Here is an 18504-nt window from a genome sequence, read left to right as displayed (position 1 = left end):
TTAATATAATTTCACCACGCCCCGCCCCGCAGCTATAATATTACACTTTTAATTACTTTAAAATTCAGTATTTTTTTCTTCAGAATTTAATAAAAATATACAAGACATGTATATTAAAAGCAAAAAACTAAATATAATAGAAATCAAATAGACATGTTATACATTGTAAAATTATAGTTTTGTGTATTATAAAATAATAATATTAAATATAATAAATATTTTATATTAAATATAATTATTTATTTATATTAAATATATATGGGGCGGGGCGGGGGTTCAACAAATACCATACTTGTCCCATATTTTGGCGGGGCAGAAAATCATTCCCCGTCACTACCCTATTCCCCATATTAGCGGGGCGGATCTGGCCCATTCGGGACGGGTTCGGACGGGTTCCCCATTTTCCCACCCCATTTTTAACCCTAATCTGTATTTCTTTACCGATTCTTTCCTGTCATGTTACCTATTGGAGACAACTAGAAATGAGATGAAGGAATAGCAAAACCTACCATATGCAGAATCTATAATTGCCATCATTCTTTTCGATACATTTAGTTATTTCTAAACATACTAATTGAAATCACTGAATTACAGCCATGCAGGATTATTTAAGGAAGTAACAACAGCCTTGACTTGCAGATAGTTTTGAAGGCTGTATATCCCTTTTTCCCTTCCTGTCCCGCTCAATTTGTATCCGCCAAAAGGGATTGCAGCATCAAACACATCAAAGCAGTTTATCCATACTGTACCTACCCTCAGAGCTCGCGCGAAGGTGTTAGCTGTATTGATGTTCTTCGTAAAAACTCCAGCAGCTAGACCATATTTTGATGCATTCGCTCTTCTTATCACTTCATTCTGGTCTCTGTACCAAAAGTCAGGTAACAGTAGAGTAACAAGAAGACTAGAAGGCGATAAAAGCACTATATTATGCTTATTGTCAACTCACTTGAATTTCAGGATCGACTGCACAGGGCCAAAAATTTCTTCCTTTGCTATCAACATATCATCCTAATTCCCATGAATGATTAAAATTATTATTCCATAGAATTATTTAATTATGAGATTTCCATATATATAAGTAAAATTGGAACATACCTCAACATTTGAGAATACAGTAGGTTGAACGTAGTATCCTCTGGAGCCAAATCTTCCGCCCCCACATTCAAGGGTAGCACTGCTTTCCTTACCAGATTTTATATACCCGAGAATTTTCTCAAATTGCTCTGAGTCTATCTGAGAAAGGTTAATACATAAGTTACGGCCAAGGACTTTGACATGTTTTATTTGCTATTGGCACCTACCATTTTTTTTTTTTTGACAAGAACCTACTGAAATTATTATACAGACAAAGATACCTGAGGACCTTGTTCAACACCCTTCTTGAAGGGGTCGCCAACAACACGTTTCATAGCACGAGCTTTGGATTTTTGTAAGAACTCATCATAAACACGTTCGTGAACAAATGTACGAGAGCCAGCACAACAGCATTGCCCCTGGAGGAAGAAAATTTGTTCATTAATCTTGCATGAGTAAGAAATCTATTGGGGTATAATTATGCAGCACCTATATATGTCAGTTCCTCAAAGGAAAGCTCTACAGCAGACCTGATTGAAGAACAGAGCAAAGTGGGCTAGCTCCACGGCTCGAGTGATATCAGCATCCTCACATACGATAAAAGGTGATTTTCCTCCAAGCTCTAATGTCACTGGCTTAAGATTGCTCTGTGCAGCCAATCCTAGTACAGTCTTCCCGGTCTCTGTTGAGCCTGTGAAAGCAAGCTGCAATATTGGGAACTATTTCGTAAGAGTTCACAGGTTTGGTGTAAGAAGCTCGTTAACCGACCAATTCAGTCAGCAAGTGGTATGTAAAACTTAAAGAAACCTTATCCACATCCATGTGGCTAGCTAGAGCTGCACCAGCTGTTGGACCATAACCAGAAACTACATTTAATACACCAGGAGGAAGACCAGCCTGTTACAAGTAACTGCATTATAATGTGAGCACATAAATTGATGTCCAAAATTTGCTCGAGGGAACTAGCTACATTAACAAAAACTGAAAACAACAGTTCTCTTGAAGGTTCACTATTTAGTTTTTGAAAATTCTATATACAAATCATCTAGAGAACAATTACCTGCTTGGACCTAGACTTATATTTCAATAATTTATGAATTGAATTAGAATATGGGCGACTGTAATGCAGTTCTCGACTGTTATGTGTTTTCATTTTCCTGTAAAGGATACTTATTTGCATTCATCAACAAAACAATGCATGTCACCTTAAACAGCGATAAACTAGAAGTTCCTCTGCAGAAGAATTGACAAACTGATGAGATAAAAACATAATTCTGAAATTACCTCCTGAAACAAGTTTGCTACATAGAGAGCAGTCAACGGGGTTTGCTCTGCAGATTTCAAGACAATAGTATTGCCACAGGCCAGTGCAGGCCCAACTTTCCAAGCAAACATGAGGAGAGGAAAGTTCCAAGGAATTATCTGTCCGACAACACCTATCGGCTCATGCAATGTTTGCACATGGTGCGGTCCATCAGCTGGAACTGTAAGGCCATGGATTTTATCTGTCCAACCTGCACTTAGGCCTATGTCCTTAAAAACTTTACGTTTGTATAAATACAGAAACGGTCCATTTGAGATCCCTTACCAGCATAATAGCGAAAAAGGCGAACAAGCATCGGAATTTCAGCTTTGGCAGCCTGTTCATAAGTCTTTCCATTGTCCCATGCTTCAAGAGCTGCGATGTGATCATTGTGTTTCCCAACCAAATCTGCAAACCGCAACATGATCCTTGATCTTTCCTAAAACATAGCAGAAATTTAGACAAAGCAAAACATGGAGACTTTTACAACAAGCATTAAACTACAAAAAAAAATCCAAAACTATAAAAGATTAAGAATAGAGTTTTACATAAGGGGTCATTCTTGGCCATGGTCCTTCATCAAATGCCTTTCGAGCAGCAGACACTGCACGATTAATATCTTCTGTATCACCTTCAGCAACATCCGCAATCACTTCCCCTGTTCGAGGATCCAAAGTTGGAAATGTTTTTCCTGAGACAAATCAACGAATAATAAGTAACAATGTCCAGAATATGTATGATTTTTGAGTAAAAGAATATGAATATATACCAGATGCGGAATCTACAAACTGGCCATTGATAAGAAGCTTAGTGTAATTAATTTCAACAGGTGGAGCAATGGGTTCCTCAGCTGCTGCAGCAGTGCTAAACCGTTGTATGTTCCTTTTAAGAATTTTGTTTTCTTCTGAACATCAAGGCATTCAGGTATAAATTCTTGCAGTCATAATATACTTAGCTGAGTATGCTTTGATTAGAATTACAAAACATTCACCAAAAACAAACACAATATGATATCATATCTAATACACAACATAATGACCTGAAGTAAAGGAGGAGGCAGCTGAACGAGATAGAGAATGAAAGAGCAAAAAAGAAGAGAGTCTCCGAGCGGCCATTACCAGTTTAACTCAACTACCTGTGACAGTGATTGCTAGAGACCTGTTAAGTAATTCACAGTTTGTGAGTCGTTGGATGAATATCTAGCGATCGACAAACATATTAGAAAACTGCATACCAACCATTTCATAATCATCCAACTGTCTAAATAGTAAATACTGTGACCTTCTTAACAGGTAGTCCAGGACCCTTATTTTATTTATATACTCCCTCCGTCCCACTCAATTCTTTACATTGGGTTTGGGCACGGAGGTTAAGAAATATGTATAAATTAGTGGAAAAGAGAAGGAAAAGTGGGTGAAGTGGTAGGACCCACTGATTTTTAATATATAAAAGAGAGTTAGTGGAGTAAAAGTAGTGTGAAAAGGAAAGAAAAGTGGGAAAGTTGTGGGACCCATTAACTATTTTAGGAAAGTTTTGTGATGTAAAGAAATGGGTGGGACGACCAAATAAGGAAACTGTAAAGAATCTGGCGGGACGGATGGAGTACATCAAAGTACTCCCTCCGTCCCCCTGAGTTGTATACATTGGGGGACGGGGACGCGGCACGGACTTTAATGCTCCTGTAAAATGTAGTTGTGTAATTTATTTTTGAATTTTTTTTTTCTGAATTAAAGTTTGGATGTTATACTTTTATTCAGAAAAAGAAAATCTCAAAAATAAGTTACGAAACTATATTTTATAAGAGCATTGAAATGCGTGTCGAACAGTTGAAAAGAAACGTATACAATTAAATGGGACGGGACAGAGGGAGTATATGTTTAACAACGACCACAGGATTCAACTTTGCCCCATTTCAATCTTTTACTATCCTATCCAAATTATTATTAAATTACATTATTTTTTTCAATTAGGGATAATAATATTTTTATTTACTCTCAAATATAACGTAGATAGTGTATTTTTATTTTTGATAAAGTAAAGTTTTTCTTAATATTAATGATATTATTTTATATAATACAGATAATTTTTTATTCTCACTAAAATAATAAATATGATGAATCTCAATGTTACCAATGTTATTAGAGATAATTGCATATCGCACCCCCTGAGTATCGTTCAAAAACGATAGAGTGCCTATATTTTAAGAAACTCAACTCGCACCCCTTATCTTCACTCCTCAAAACCGAGATGCACCCCTGCCGTTAACTTCCGTTAACTTAGTGCACTCCGTTAAATCACTATATATATAATTGCAATTTGGACCCCCTAACTTACGTTCAAAAACAATACTGTACTCATATTTTTGAAAACTCGAATCGCACCACCTATTTTTACATCTCAGGAACGATACGCACCCCCTCCGTTGAATTCCGTTACCTTCCGTTAAAATAATCATCCGTTTCAATTTACATGTCCCTTTTGCTTTTTGAGGAGTTAAATTGACTAATTTTTTACCAACTATTTGAAAATATGTATTTATTATTTTAGAAAATAGAAAGTTACATATTAAAATAGACTAGATTTAATTTTTTATAAAAAAATTTTATTTTTTTTTTGATCAATTTTTCCAAACAAGATAATTAAAATTTATATATTTTAATCAGTAGATAAAATTATGTATTATTTATAATAAATATCACATAATATTCATTTTTTATATTTAGTGTATATTTTAAGTACCTAATACATATCCTAAAATATTTATTATTTTTTATATTTAAAATAGTGTATATTAAAATCTAGTATATTTTAATATGTAACTTTCTATTTCCTAAAATAATAAATAAATATTTTTTTAATAGTTGGTCAAAAATTAGTCAATTTGACTTCTTAAAAAGCAAAAAGGACATGTAAACTGAGACGGAGGTGTATTTTAACGGAAGGTAACGGAATTCAACGGAGGAGGTGCGTATCATTCCTGAGATGTAAAAATAGGTGGTGCGATTTGAGTGTTCAAAAATATGGGTACAATATTGTTTTTGAACGTAAGTTAGAGGGTCCGAATTGCAATTATATATATAGTGACTTAACAGAGTGCATTAAGTTAACGGCAGGGGGTGCATCTCGGTTTTGAGAAGTAAAGATACATGATGCGAATTGAGTTTCTTAAAGTATCGGTACCCTATCGTTTTTGAACAATACTTAGGAGGTGCGATATGCAAATTACCTCATGTTATTATTTAAAGATGTTTAAGTGTATGGCTAACTTATCTCTAAAAACCTCAAGTAATGTTGTCACTCCACCTATTTTGCAAAAGTTAAAATTTTTTGGCCCCTGAACTCAGCACCCCCTGCTTCTAAACTTTTCAAAATATTATTAAGATGGCACAAGAACACAACAATCATATCACTATCCACTTAAACACAAAAACAAAGAAACACCATAATTTATTCCATAATATTAAAAAAACACAAAAAAATTTATAAAAATCTGAGAGCATAACCAGATCAACATTTTTAACTTCCCACCAATACAAAATCACATTTATTTGCTCTCTGTGTTTAACTTGACTACTTTACTGATCATATGAGTGAACTACAACCATGCAGGATTCTTCAAGGGAGTGACAACAGCCTTCACTTGCAGATAGTTTTGAAGGCTGTAGATCCCTTTTTCCCTGCCAGTCCCACTCATTTTATAACCACCAAACGGAATTGCAGCATCGAACACATCAAAACAGTTTATCCATACTGTACCAACCCTGAGAGCTCGCATCAAGGTGTTAGCTGTATCGATGTTTTTGGTAAAAACTCCAGCAGCTAGACCATATTTTGAGGCGTTGGCTCTTCTGATCACTTCATTCACGTCCCTATACCACAAGTTGGGTATCAGTACAGTAAACAAAGATTAGAAGGCAGCAATAAAAGCATATAATCTGAATGATGTTTAATGTTAACTTACTTGAATTTCAGGATCGACTGCACCGGGCCAAAAATTTCTTCCTGTGCTATCAACATACCATCCTAATATCCACATATAATAATATATATCATTTTTACATCATCGTTTTCAATTTTAAGGATATATATAAGAATGAGTAAATTTAAATAGACCTGAACATTTGAGAATATAGTAGGTTGGACGTAGTATCCTTTGGAGCCAAATCTTCCTCCCCCGCATTCAAGGGTGGCATTGCTTTCATTACCAGATCGTATGAACCCGAGAATTTTCTCAAATTGCTCCGAGTCTATCTGAGAAATGTTAACACATGGTTCACGGCTAAGGACTCGATATTGTGTTTGTTGCACGAATAAGAAGAATGAATAGGGTCCAGTATTATGACTGAGTGTGTATTAGTCATCAGTCAAAGTAACATAATAATTATTTTAATATGGTCGATCTGGTGTAACTGTTAAGGATGGATAATTTCCACGTATAAGCCTGCTGTTTTGCAGCAATTACAGGAACGGCACAATATTGTTGCTTATATGCTACCTGTAAAAATAAAATACAGTATATAAATGAGGAAAGACACAAACAGAATACCTGAGGACCTTGTTCAACACCCTTCTTGAAGGGATCACCAACTATACGTTTCATTGCACGAGCTTTTGCTTTTTCTAAGAATTCATCATAAACACGTTCATGAACGAATGTACGAGAACCAGCACAACAGCATTGCCCCTTCAGGAAGAAATTTATATATCAATTTTCATAAGTTGAGAAAAAAATTGGGTAGAATGATGATGCACTCCTCTATGACCACTCCTAAAATGCAAGATTTACAAGAGTTTATTTGCAAACCTGATTAAAAAACAGGGCAAAGTGTGCTAGCTCCACAGCTTCATCAATGTCAGCATCCTCGCAGACAATGAACGGTGATTTTCCTCCGAGCTCTAATGTCACTGGTTTAAGATTGCTTTGTGCAGCCAATCCAAGTACGGCCTTTCCAGTTTCTGTTGAGCCAGTAAAAGCAAGCTGCAAAAATCGGGAACTAATTCATAATGGTTTACAAGCTAGTAACTTTAACTAGTCAGTAACAAAGGCATACATGATGTACACCAAGCATGCCAAATGACAGCAATATATAGCAGCTAAAATCATTAAACTTCACCTTGGATGATTGCTAGGTTGCTGAGAAGTTTACTACATCATTATAGTTATTATCATCACATGTTACATCTATACAAAAATATTAAGAGAAAACTATGCAATTAAATACTGCACATTCCGACATCATGCAGAACAGGACTAAACTTTCTGCAAGGGGAGTTGGTCCCTTAAACCTCCACATACTAACAAGTATAAAATGTTTATTGAAAGAAGATATAGATAAAACCTTGTCCACATCCATATGACTGGCTAGAGCTGCACCAGCTGTTGGACCATAGCCAGAAACTACATTTAAAACACCAGGAGGGAGACCAGCCTGTTGCAAGTAAACTACATTAGATTGTTATATTGTAACCAAATATAACGGTGACTAAAATTTACTTCAGATTGTTGTCATTATATCTAACAAATACATTAAAGAAAATACAACAGTCGGAGTTCTCTTGGAAAGCTCTGTTAAAGAGCCAGCATCAACTGACCAAGAACACTAATATATTCCCATGATTAGTTTATATTCTGGGCAACAGCAATGCACTTCAGCAAATTTATACATACTTTCTTCTGTAATGGATTTAGAATGCTTCTTTTCACTTATCAAAGATTTTAAACCTATAATCTTGGACAAATATTAATAAGGCTTGAGGATTAGTTATCCGGAAAAAAATCATTACTTTAAAATTTTAGATGTGACATACAATCTTAAATGAGAATGGTAAAGCCCATATTAGAAATCTCTCCACAAAAATAATGGAAAGCTAAAAAGATTAAGAATTAAATACTTCCCGAATTACCTCATGGAACAGTTTTGCCGCATAGAGAGCAGTCAGTGGTGTTTGCTCTGCAGATTTTAGGACAACAGAATTACCGCATGCCAATGCAGGCCCAACTTTCCAAGCAAACATGAGGAGAGGAAAGTTCCAAGGAATTATCTGTCCAGCAACACCTATGGGCTCATGCAAAGTTTGCACATGGTGTGGTCCATCAGCTGGAACTGTGAGGCCATGGATTTTATCTGCCCAACCTGCATAATGAAATGTAATCTTGAGCAATATTCATGAAAATGTGCATATAAATACCAGTTTGTCGTGAATCCACTTGAGGAGAAAATGGCTACGGTTAATATCACCACACTTACCAGCATAGTAGCGAAATAGGCGGACAACGAGTGGTATTTCAGCATTGGCAGCCTGTTCATAAGGCTTCCCACTGTCCCATGCTTCAAGCGCTGCAACGTCATCATTGTGTTTCTCAAGCAAATCTGCAAAGCGCAACAAGATCCGAGATCTTTCCTGAAACCCAACAGAAATTTAGGCAAACTAATACAGGAAGAGTGCAAGATTCAGAGTAGAAACTAGAAAGAAATGTAGAGCACATAAAAAAATTAGAACACATTCCATACATAAGGGGTCATTTTTGGCCATGGTCCTTCATCAAATGCCTTGCGCGCAGCAGACACTGCGCGATTGATATCTTCCGCATCTCCTTCAGCAATGTCTGCAATTACTCCGCCAGTTCGAGGATCCAAAGTTGGAAATGTTTTACCTGAGTTTGATCCAAAGAAATGAGACCATTTATAGAGACAAAATAAAAACGAAGAAAATGTAAAGAAATGTATACCAGATGCAGAATCCACAAACTGGCCATTGATTAGAAGCTTGGTGTAATTGATTTCAACAGGTGGAGCAATGGGTTCCTCAGCTACTGCAGCAGTGCCAAACCTGTTGATGCCCCTTGTGAGGATAGAGTAGCTCCCTGAAAATCCAGACTTTAAGCTAAGAATGCAATCTGTTTCTTTAGCTGAGTATGAAACTGTTCAGATCTTATCAACAAGAACTCTTTTGGTTGAGTTTACAATTCAAGAGTTTGACCACCAAGATCTTATCAAGAACAATAACTTTGTTCTGAAATTAGATACTAGTTGTAATTTAACGTAAGAAACAAAGGTGTAAATTTGAGACCCACCTTTTTACATTTAGCAACAAGAGAGTGCAAAAATGAAGCAAATACATAAAAAGACAGAAAAGAAAGCAAGAAAGACCCCACCCTCATTACCACTGCACCTGGACTATTGCTGATATAATAGTACCATATCTACAAACTAATCAATCCAAAGTACACCAACACAAAACATTCATGTGCATATAATTCGTAACCATCAGCAGTGACGGAACCAGGATTTCGAGAAATAAATATCATCAATTGGTTTCAACTATCTGTCACTGATTTTCAACTGAAAAAGAGAAGTGCATAAAAAATCCATGTATGACATAGATGAAAAGAGAGACCTTGTGAGTGGAAGGGAGAAGTAGATGAAAGAGATGGAGAACGAGAGAGCAAGAAAGAAGAGAGCCTTCTGGCTGCCATAATCACAAGCAATCTCTGCACCAAAAAGAGTGTAACAATCTTTTAGCACAGCAAACAGGTGATGCATAAATCAGGATAAATATGTGTACCTCACGGAGAATTTGGAAATGAAAGAGTGATGGGTCAACCACCTTATCACAAACACAAACAAATGTTAATCACATACTTTAAGTGGGATGATGCGGATGGAACGGACTCCCACTGCTCGTGCTCCCTCCGTCTCATTTTAATTGAACTTTATTCTTTTCTTCGACGTATCAAAAATAATGAATTTATTATTTTTAATACTATTTTTCACTATTACATCCTCTACCTCTCAATTTTATACTCTTTTTTTATTAAATAAACACTATTACACCGATTATATTCATCCACTATCTCAAATCTATTACTCCATATAGTCCTTATTATAAGTCACTAAAACTTTTTGCACATAATTCTAGGTGCTTTGACCACACACTTTAAATTATTTTTTTTAAAATTTTCTTTTATTAAATTAAAATATATATCACATGTTTTATTTCAGAAAGCGAAAATTTTTTAAAAAAGTAATTTTAAGTAAATGGTCAAAGCATCTAAAATTATGTGCAAAAAGTCTTGGTACGTTATAATAAAGACCAGAGAGAGTATTAAATTTTGACAAGCGTCACCATTTTACCCATTTTTCAACTAAATTTACCTTTTTTACTGTTTTTTTTAATCTCTGTGAAAGTCTTATCAGCTCAATTTCTTTTGGGACCGAGGGAGTATTGTTTTAACGATTTTTCTATGGTGTGCCCATGGGCACATGCTAAGCGCGGAAAATTTTGTGCTTGGATCATTTTGATTGGCTCTTATCTCATGATAATGATGGACCCCCTGCAAATACACCAACCACACCAATCAAAATCGTCCAAATACAAAAATTTCCGCACTTAGCATGTGACCATGGGCACACACTAGCCAAACCGTTGTTTTAAACTTGCGAAATGTTTTGGCAACTTCTGTATCCATGCCTCGAACTTATCGCCCTTTTCGGAGCTTTGCTTTGTCTCAATTTTATTCATAAACAAAGTCATAGGACACTTAATTCAATATAAACTATTTCATTCGTTTCTTTTTAATTGTCACATTTGACTTTGTGTCGATCACATCAACCAAAATTTGACTGAAATTTATTAATATTTTATCAATTGGAAAAAAAAATTGTCGCTAGAAATAACTTTTAATCTACTTTAAGATGTAATTTTAGTTTTTTAATATAATGAAAGAGTAATTTATAATCTTTGGTCAAAACTTAGTCAATTTGACAAACAAAAATAGAAATGTGACAACTAAAAAAGGACGGAGGAAGTACTAAAAAACTCCATCCGTATCAATATACAAGTCTATTTTGGAAAAAACACGCCGAAAAGAGTTAGTTAGATATGATTCCATCTTATATATCATTAATTAGTGCATTGAAAAGTGAGAATATAATTGAATTTAAAAAAAACTACAATAAATATAGAGATTTAATGCATTGAGAAATGAGAATAAAATTGAGTTTCAAAAAAATCACAATAAATATAGACATAAATTTGTGTTGAAAGAAGAGAGGTACATGTAATATGGGATTTTTTTTTTTTAAAATGGACTTGTAAATTGAGACAAAGAGAGTATAAATTAAACATCAGGGGATGGACCCAAGATAGCCGTAGACGATATCTAAGTGAGACCTAATGGATCATGTGGGGCTAGTGAAACTATGTGGGGACAAGTTTTGGCTCTTGAGACTATCATGGATCGAATGGAGGCGAGAGTGGGCCTTGATGGGTGATGACATAAGGGGCAGGTGATGTGGTTTTTTTTTTTGTCAGAATTTATGTACTCGTAGATGAGTTGTATCATAGATACAATAACTGCAACAGGGATTCGTTTCATCCAACAAAGTTTATCTAACTGAAAGATACGTAAGTATCCCCGGACATTTAGATAATAAGAATATAAAGTCTGAATTGGAAAATCCATAAACTCTCCTTCCATAATCTTGAAAATCAAAACAAGCAAAAAGAAACATAAAGAATAATAATTTAATTAAGTATAAAAAGTATATATAGTAGGGGGAAGAAAATCCAATTATAACATATAAATCTTGACAAAAACATACTGTAACATCTTATTTAACAAAATAAAATTGAACTTATAAAAATATGAGATAATTATAAAAAGTTAAATGTCTAACCAAAGCGAGAACTTTGGTTAGACACACAAGTACGAAAATATTCATAAATAATTCTAACTTTTCTTATGAGAACAATAATAACATAAATTAAAAAATTTATATTTTTGTCAAGAATAAATTAATCAATCTCGTTTTGATAAAAAAATAATATAAATATATATCACTAATATTTAACCACTAAATTGAAAAATACTGACATTAAATTATAAATATATTAAAATAAATATTTCATAAGTAAAAAAATATAAGCTCGCTAGAAAGTATTTGATATTTAGATTTATATAGACACAAAAAATAAGATAGAGCTAACAAGCGATAAATGCAATTTGATACAATGAAATAAAACTCTAAATAATTATCAATAAAATAATTTACTAATATATACTAGTAATCAAATATCACCTCAACATACCTCTTAAAGGCACAATCATGCCATCAATTATGGCCCCCAAAATGATACTCAGACTATTAAATGTCACTAAACAAGTCATAAGACTTGACCGCGTATATTAAAAATCAATTATGAACAATAAAGAAATTATATGATATTTATATAATTAACCAACATTTATTGAGAGAATTCAAAATTTGAATCTTAGAAAATTAATAAAAGGAATCAATTTTTAAATTAAGAAAATAACTAATTACAACATATATCACTCAAGAATAGCTAACCAACTTTCACCACATTTAGAGACATATAAATCTAAATAAAATCTTGCTTAAAATATCATTATTAGTATAAAAGAAATAATTCTAATTTTTAGTCTTTCCAAAAAACATGTTGATATGAAAAATTCAAAAAAATTCATGATCCTTAATAACTTAATCTGAAAAAAGCCGAGGAACAATATATGTATATATAACAATATTGAGAATCATCACGAAGAACAAGAAAAACAAGAAATTTTAACGTAAATTATTCGTACAAAGATTATACCGGCATCACAAACAAATAACCATATATCTCAAGTTCAATAATAAGAATGCACTTCCACGCACACAAACTCAAGAAGATATATATCAAAACGAAGAAACGATCCAAACCTAATTTAGCAACAAAAAGATTCACAAGAAGTCTACTCATTTTCCCAAGAGCAACATATAACCATATGGTCAATATTTTTGTAAAGAGAACTATACTTGACTAATGTGGTAAAATTTAATGATGAAGTCTAAATTTACATAAAAATTTAAACGTTCACCGACACGACCCGAGACCAGACAAGATCATCGCAAACATCAAAAAACAAAAATCAATCAATTATTTGAGTAAAAAAATCTAACCGCAGCAGGCTTTTCTGGGTGGGAAGTATGAGAACTAATCGATTGATATATATATAAGAATTTAAAAACTTGATTACGACGAAGAGCTTCAGCTTCTGATTGAATACTCGACGATGATGGAGAAGCTGGAGCCGGTGTAGATAACTGAGTTGATATGTGAAACTGGTGTGTGTGAGGGAGGGAGAGGGGAGAGAGAGAGGGAAATCAATAGTTTTATTTTTGATTTGCACAAATTGTAAATAATATATTGATTGGGTGATGTGGTTTTCGTATAGTTTTCTTGATTTGTATTTTAATTTGAATTTTAATGATTTTTATTTGAACAACTACCCCTCTCTCTCTCTATATATATATAATTTTATAAAATCGTTAAGTAATATATATATTTCTTATTGTCGGAAAAATAAAAATAAATTATCCATCAAAATATTGGCATTCCAAATAATATATATATATATATATACACGTGTGTGTATCAATATTCTTGTCAAAATATAAATCATCTGCGGACAAGTAGGCCACGCATTTTAAATTCTTTCACAAATTGTTTCAAACTTCTTTTTTTTAAATAAAAATTTAATCATGATGAGATATTTATAAGAAATAAATTAAATCATAAATTACAAATTATGTTTTATATACACCTTAAAATATGTGTCAAGTAATACACAAAAAATTGTAAAAGGAGAGTAACATAGTGAGTATTAAATTATATATTATAATTATAATTATTTATTATTATTTTAACAAATTTTATACTTACCATCTAATAAAATCATAAAATTTATTTAAATTTAAACTTTAAATACATATATAACAACAACCATCCTTTTTATTTTTGGAATTACACAAATCTATCTTAACGCTGAGAACACACAAAATTACTAAATCTTAAAATTATTTTTATATCATTCTAATTTGCAAGACTAGATTGAAAAGTAAAGGATATTATTGAAAATTAATTTATGGCTGTTATTTAAAAGTTAGTTATTTGTTTAATTTACTTCATATATAAACTCTTAAGTCATATATTTTGGGTTATATTTTAGGTGTTTCAAAAATATGTGATAAAAATAAAATTCTGTACAAAAAATTAAAAGAGTGAGTATTTTATAAAATTCGACTTGATGCCATACCATCATGTCTCGGTAACATGAGAATAAAAACACTAAAATCTTATCGGATCTCGGTGAAAGTGAGTATTTTATAAAATTTGACTTGATGCCATACCATCATGTCTCGGTAACATGGGGAATAAAAACACTGAAATCTTATCACATCTCGGTGAAATTCTAAATACTACTCCAAACATGATTGTAGCCTTGTAGCATGTAGGAGTGCATACACTGCTCTTGTACATCAACATTCCTCAGAGTATGTCGGGCAGTCACTTAACTCACACTTAAATATAATATAAAATATTAACTCTTAATAATTTAATGTCGGATCAACTCCAACAACACTTCTTATATTCTTCTTATATTCACTCTGTATTTTGTTTTATATTATTAAAAGTAGGTCATGTGTATAAAAGTAGAAAGTGAATATTATATCCAGAGCAATGTTTTAATTTTTAGAGCAAAAAAGTATGAAAAGACAAAACTGACCCCGTGTATACATAATAACAAATAAAAAAAATGTGAGGGGTAATTTTGTCTTTTCATACTTTTTCAGTTCTGGATATAAAAATTGCTCTGGATATAACATTTTTCGAGAAAATATTTGCTTACAAATTTATTATAAAATATTAGTTAAGAGTGACTAGTAGCTTTTAAAAGTGCGAATAAAGAAGAGAAATTCAAGAAATTTAGGAGTGACTAAGAGGCTATTGGAGCAAACAAAACTACAATCCTCTTCAAATTTCAATTTAACAGCCACCGTAAAAAGCTATTGGAGATGCTTTTGCATACTCGTACTAATATTAGGAATTCTAACCATTACAAACTTTTATGCGCCAAAAATACACGAGTGCATTCCCAAACTAACTTAGTTTGGAGTTGGTTTTTCCAAACTAACCTACTTTGTTTAATTACTCCCAGACTAACCTACTTTACTGTTCAAACTCAATTTTTATATTTTCTTTTCATTTTTCAAATTTTTATTTCATTTATTAGAATTCTTTCAATTATAATAAATTATAGAAATATAAATATATCACAAATTTCATTATTTTCAAATACAAAACATATATTAAACAATACAAATAATATAAAATAATACTACAAATAAATTTAAAAGACTTAATAATTAAAAAAGACAATTACGCACGCATTTATGCGTTACTAATGTTTATTTTGAGGACATCGTGAGCTACGTCTTGTATGACCTTCTTGTCCACATCTCCCACAGCTTAAAGTATTTATTGAATTGTCCATCTCTGTCTGAATACGCTGACTTTGACTTCTCTGTCCTCGTTTATTTTTCTTCTTTCTTCAAATTCTCATATGGCAAAAGCGTGCCATATCTTTCCCAATTACTTGCCAGTGGAAATGTTCAGTAAGCTTGATTAGAGAGTGGAAAAAAATTCATATTTCCACATCTCATATAATGTTGTCAAACTACGAGATGACAATTCATTTCCGCAGATACATTGGGCCAGTTTGTTTAACAGAAGCAGAAGCTGCTTCTGGCTTCTGCTTCTCTTGACCCGTTTTTGTAAAGAAGTAAAAGCACTTTTAAGAAGCTAAGAATGCTAACTTCTCTCTCACAGCTTCTGCTTCTTTTCCAAACACTTTATTAACTTATTTACTTCTCACTTCTGCACTTCTCTAGTTTAAGCAAGAAGTCACTTCTTTTAGCTTGCCCAAACGGCCCCATTATTTTCTTACAAGCTGACAAATTTACGGTAGATTTGACGATTCATAAAAAATTATGTGAAAAATAGGCACCACTTAGACCCCGTCTAGGCCTATGTCGGGGTCTATCACCGGTTCCAAAACCCTTACCATTCTATTTAATCGCATTGATTTGTATTTAGTTTGTATTATAATAATCTGTATTGGCGTATGAATATATATATATATATATATATATATATATATATATATATTTTGACCAACATTCCAAAGAGTTACTCCTTATATAGAGTTACATAGTGCGCCATTATAAATCATTAATTTTATTATAAATTCTATTATAGAATACAATAAAATATATTTATTTTAAGTAATTTAACACTTAAAATTTGATTAAAAAAGTATATTTTCGAAACTGATTCTACAACAGAATAATTATAGATGATTATTATTCTGTTATAAAATCATGTTGAGATATTGCATAATTTTAGATGATTTTTGGAATAAAAAAATTGTATAACTTGGTTTTCGGCTTAATAATCAAAATTTGCAATTATATTCCATAAAAAATATAATAAAATATATATTATGTATATATTTTATAATGGTGTGCTACGTAACTTCATATAAGAAAGTATGCTATGGAGTGCTACCCTATATATATATATATAGAGTCATGCTCTAGAGAGAACTTTATTTAGTGTGAGATATGAGATTTAATCACAACCATTAGTTTTAAAGGACAAGATAGCGGTGGTTTTTTTATAATTAAGTGGAACAACAGGGGTGTTTAGGTAAATTTCCACAATTATAATACACCCGTTATACACACAGTAAATACACAACTACTTTTGCACGAACCAACGATCGTTGCTCAGACACAGCTCCACCATTGTTGCTACACTAATCCCAAGACAGAGCTCCGACGATTTGAAACAACCTGCATTCTTCGAGCGGTTAATCACCTGCGATTCTACTTTCCGACTCTTTTGAGGTAATAATCACCAACACTTAGACTCTTTTTGGGGGACAACCAGCTAAAATAGGGTTTGAGTTTTGAATTCTGATTTTATACTAATTTTTGATTGAAACTAGTTGTAACATCTTGTCATTGTTAGGTTTCAACTGATTTTACGTTTTACCTAAAGTTCTAATGGAAGATACACCCGGAGGTATGTAAAATTATTCGTTGTAATCTACTGATTTGGTGATTAAGTTTGTTGAATTATGTCTTAGTCAATCTAACGAGGATTTTAACAAATTTCGAACTGATTTTGTTCTTTATTTAGAGATTTAGGGGTATGTGTGATTTTGTGGTGATTTTATTCTTTATCTAGAGATATTGTGATAATTAGTTACTTAAAAATACTAAATAAGAGTATGTGTAAGTGTTTTTTCCTGTGTGTCGATAATTTATTAGATGTGTGATTTTGTGGTGATTTTATTCTTTATATAGAGGCTGATTATTTGTTAGATGTGTGATTATGTGGTGATTTTATTCTTTATATAGAGGCTGATAATTTATTAGATGTGTGATTATGTGGTGATTTTATTCTAAATAATTTTTGACTTAAAAATACTAAATAATAGTATGTTTAAGTGATTTTATCCTTTGTATTGCAATATTGCTTGTCCTACTGTTTTTGTTCTCAGTCTTTAGTTCTGGTTTTTGGAAAAATTTGGTTCAGAGTTGCGTTGGTTTGTATTATTGTTTTGCTGTGTTTTCACGCTGTACTCATGTGTCAGAGATTTTGTATGCAAGATTAGGTTTCCTTTTCTCCTGCTAGTGTAGTCACCAAGTCTGTTCTATCGAGTTTAAGTCAATCGAGTCAGAGCCTGCATTAGTCTCCTGCTTTGCTTTAAACTGGTTTTCTGAGTTGTAGTGATTTGTTTAGATGAGTTTAGGTAGTTGAGTTTGTTTTCGAGTAACTAAATTCTGTGTGTTGAGGTCGTGATTGTTTTTTTTCTACTGAATCCCCGAGTCCCTGCCTTGTTTTGTTTCTGCAACGAATCCGAGTTTTGAGTCTGTTTGTGAACCTGTGGTCGGGTTAGGCCAACCAAGTGTTATTGTAGTTTGAAATAATAGTCCGAACTGTATATATTTTTGTGAACATGTTAATTTTCTATTGTCCTGACTTATTTTGTAATTTAAATCTATGAATTTGTTTCAAATTCTGCCACTTAATCATGGAACTAAATAACAGTGTTTAAGTGATTTTATACTTTCCAGAGCTGAGATTATAACAGTAGCATGGCAAGCTGATATTGTTCACTTTCCAGAGCTGCAATCTATTTATGCAAAACTATGTAGTCTTGTATTGATTATGTAGTGCTCATCTGACATTATGTTTTAAGTATTGATTTT

General features: G+C 32.7%; 2 protein-coding genes across 3 annotated transcripts; both read right to left on the bottom strand.

Annotated features, from left to right (window-relative positions):
- Window positions 1–483: 483 nt before the first annotated feature.
- LOC108203450 (benzaldehyde dehydrogenase, mitochondrial-like) lies at window positions 484–3654 on the bottom strand. Its single transcript, XM_017372384.1, has 12 exons — window positions 3616–3654; window positions 3417–3535; window positions 3147–3281; window positions 2926–3068; window positions 2663–2816; window positions 2359–2588; window positions 1882–1971; window positions 1605–1778; window positions 1356–1493; window positions 1096–1233; window positions 947–1008; window positions 484–862 (listed from the first exon to the last, which is right to left on the bottom strand). The coding sequence occupies exons 2-12, from the start codon at window positions 3490–3492 to the stop codon at window positions 589–591; spliced, it is 1614 nt and encodes a 537-aa protein (XP_017227873.1). The 5' UTR covers window positions 3493–3535; window positions 3616–3654; the 3' UTR covers window positions 484–588.
- A 2140-nt stretch (window positions 3655–5794) lies between these two features.
- LOC108192311 (benzaldehyde dehydrogenase, mitochondrial) lies at window positions 5795–10072 on the bottom strand. Of its 2 annotated transcripts, XM_017372446.2 has the most exons (12): window positions 9944–10072; window positions 9776–9869; window positions 9108–9242; window positions 8890–9032; window positions 8626–8779; window positions 8282–8511; window positions 7717–7806; window positions 7182–7355; window positions 6924–7061; window positions 6491–6628; window positions 6339–6400; window positions 5795–6246 (listed from the first exon to the last, which is right to left on the bottom strand). In XM_017372446.2, exons 2-12 carry the CDS (start codon window positions 9852–9854, stop codon window positions 5973–5975), a joined length of 1617 nt encoding a protein of 538 aa, XP_017227935.1. In that variant the 5' UTR covers window positions 9855–9869; window positions 9944–10072; the 3' UTR covers window positions 5795–5972. The 2 variants fall into 2 exon arrangements, with proteins under 2 accessions (XP_017227935.1, XP_063947832.1); XM_064091762.1 differs by lacking the exon at window positions 9944–10072 and having other exon boundaries at window positions 9776–9936.
- Between the last annotated feature and the right edge of the window lie 8432 nt (window positions 10073–18504).

Source organism: Daucus carota, chromosome 4 (assembly GCF_001625215.2).
Source record: "Daucus carota subsp. sativus chromosome 4, DH1 v3.0, whole genome shotgun sequence".
Lineage (NCBI taxonomy): Eukaryota > Viridiplantae > Streptophyta > Magnoliopsida > Apiales > Apiaceae > Daucus > Daucus carota.
The sequence above is the reverse complement of the archived record's forward strand: the minus strand, read 5'-3'. Positions and strand labels throughout refer to the sequence as shown.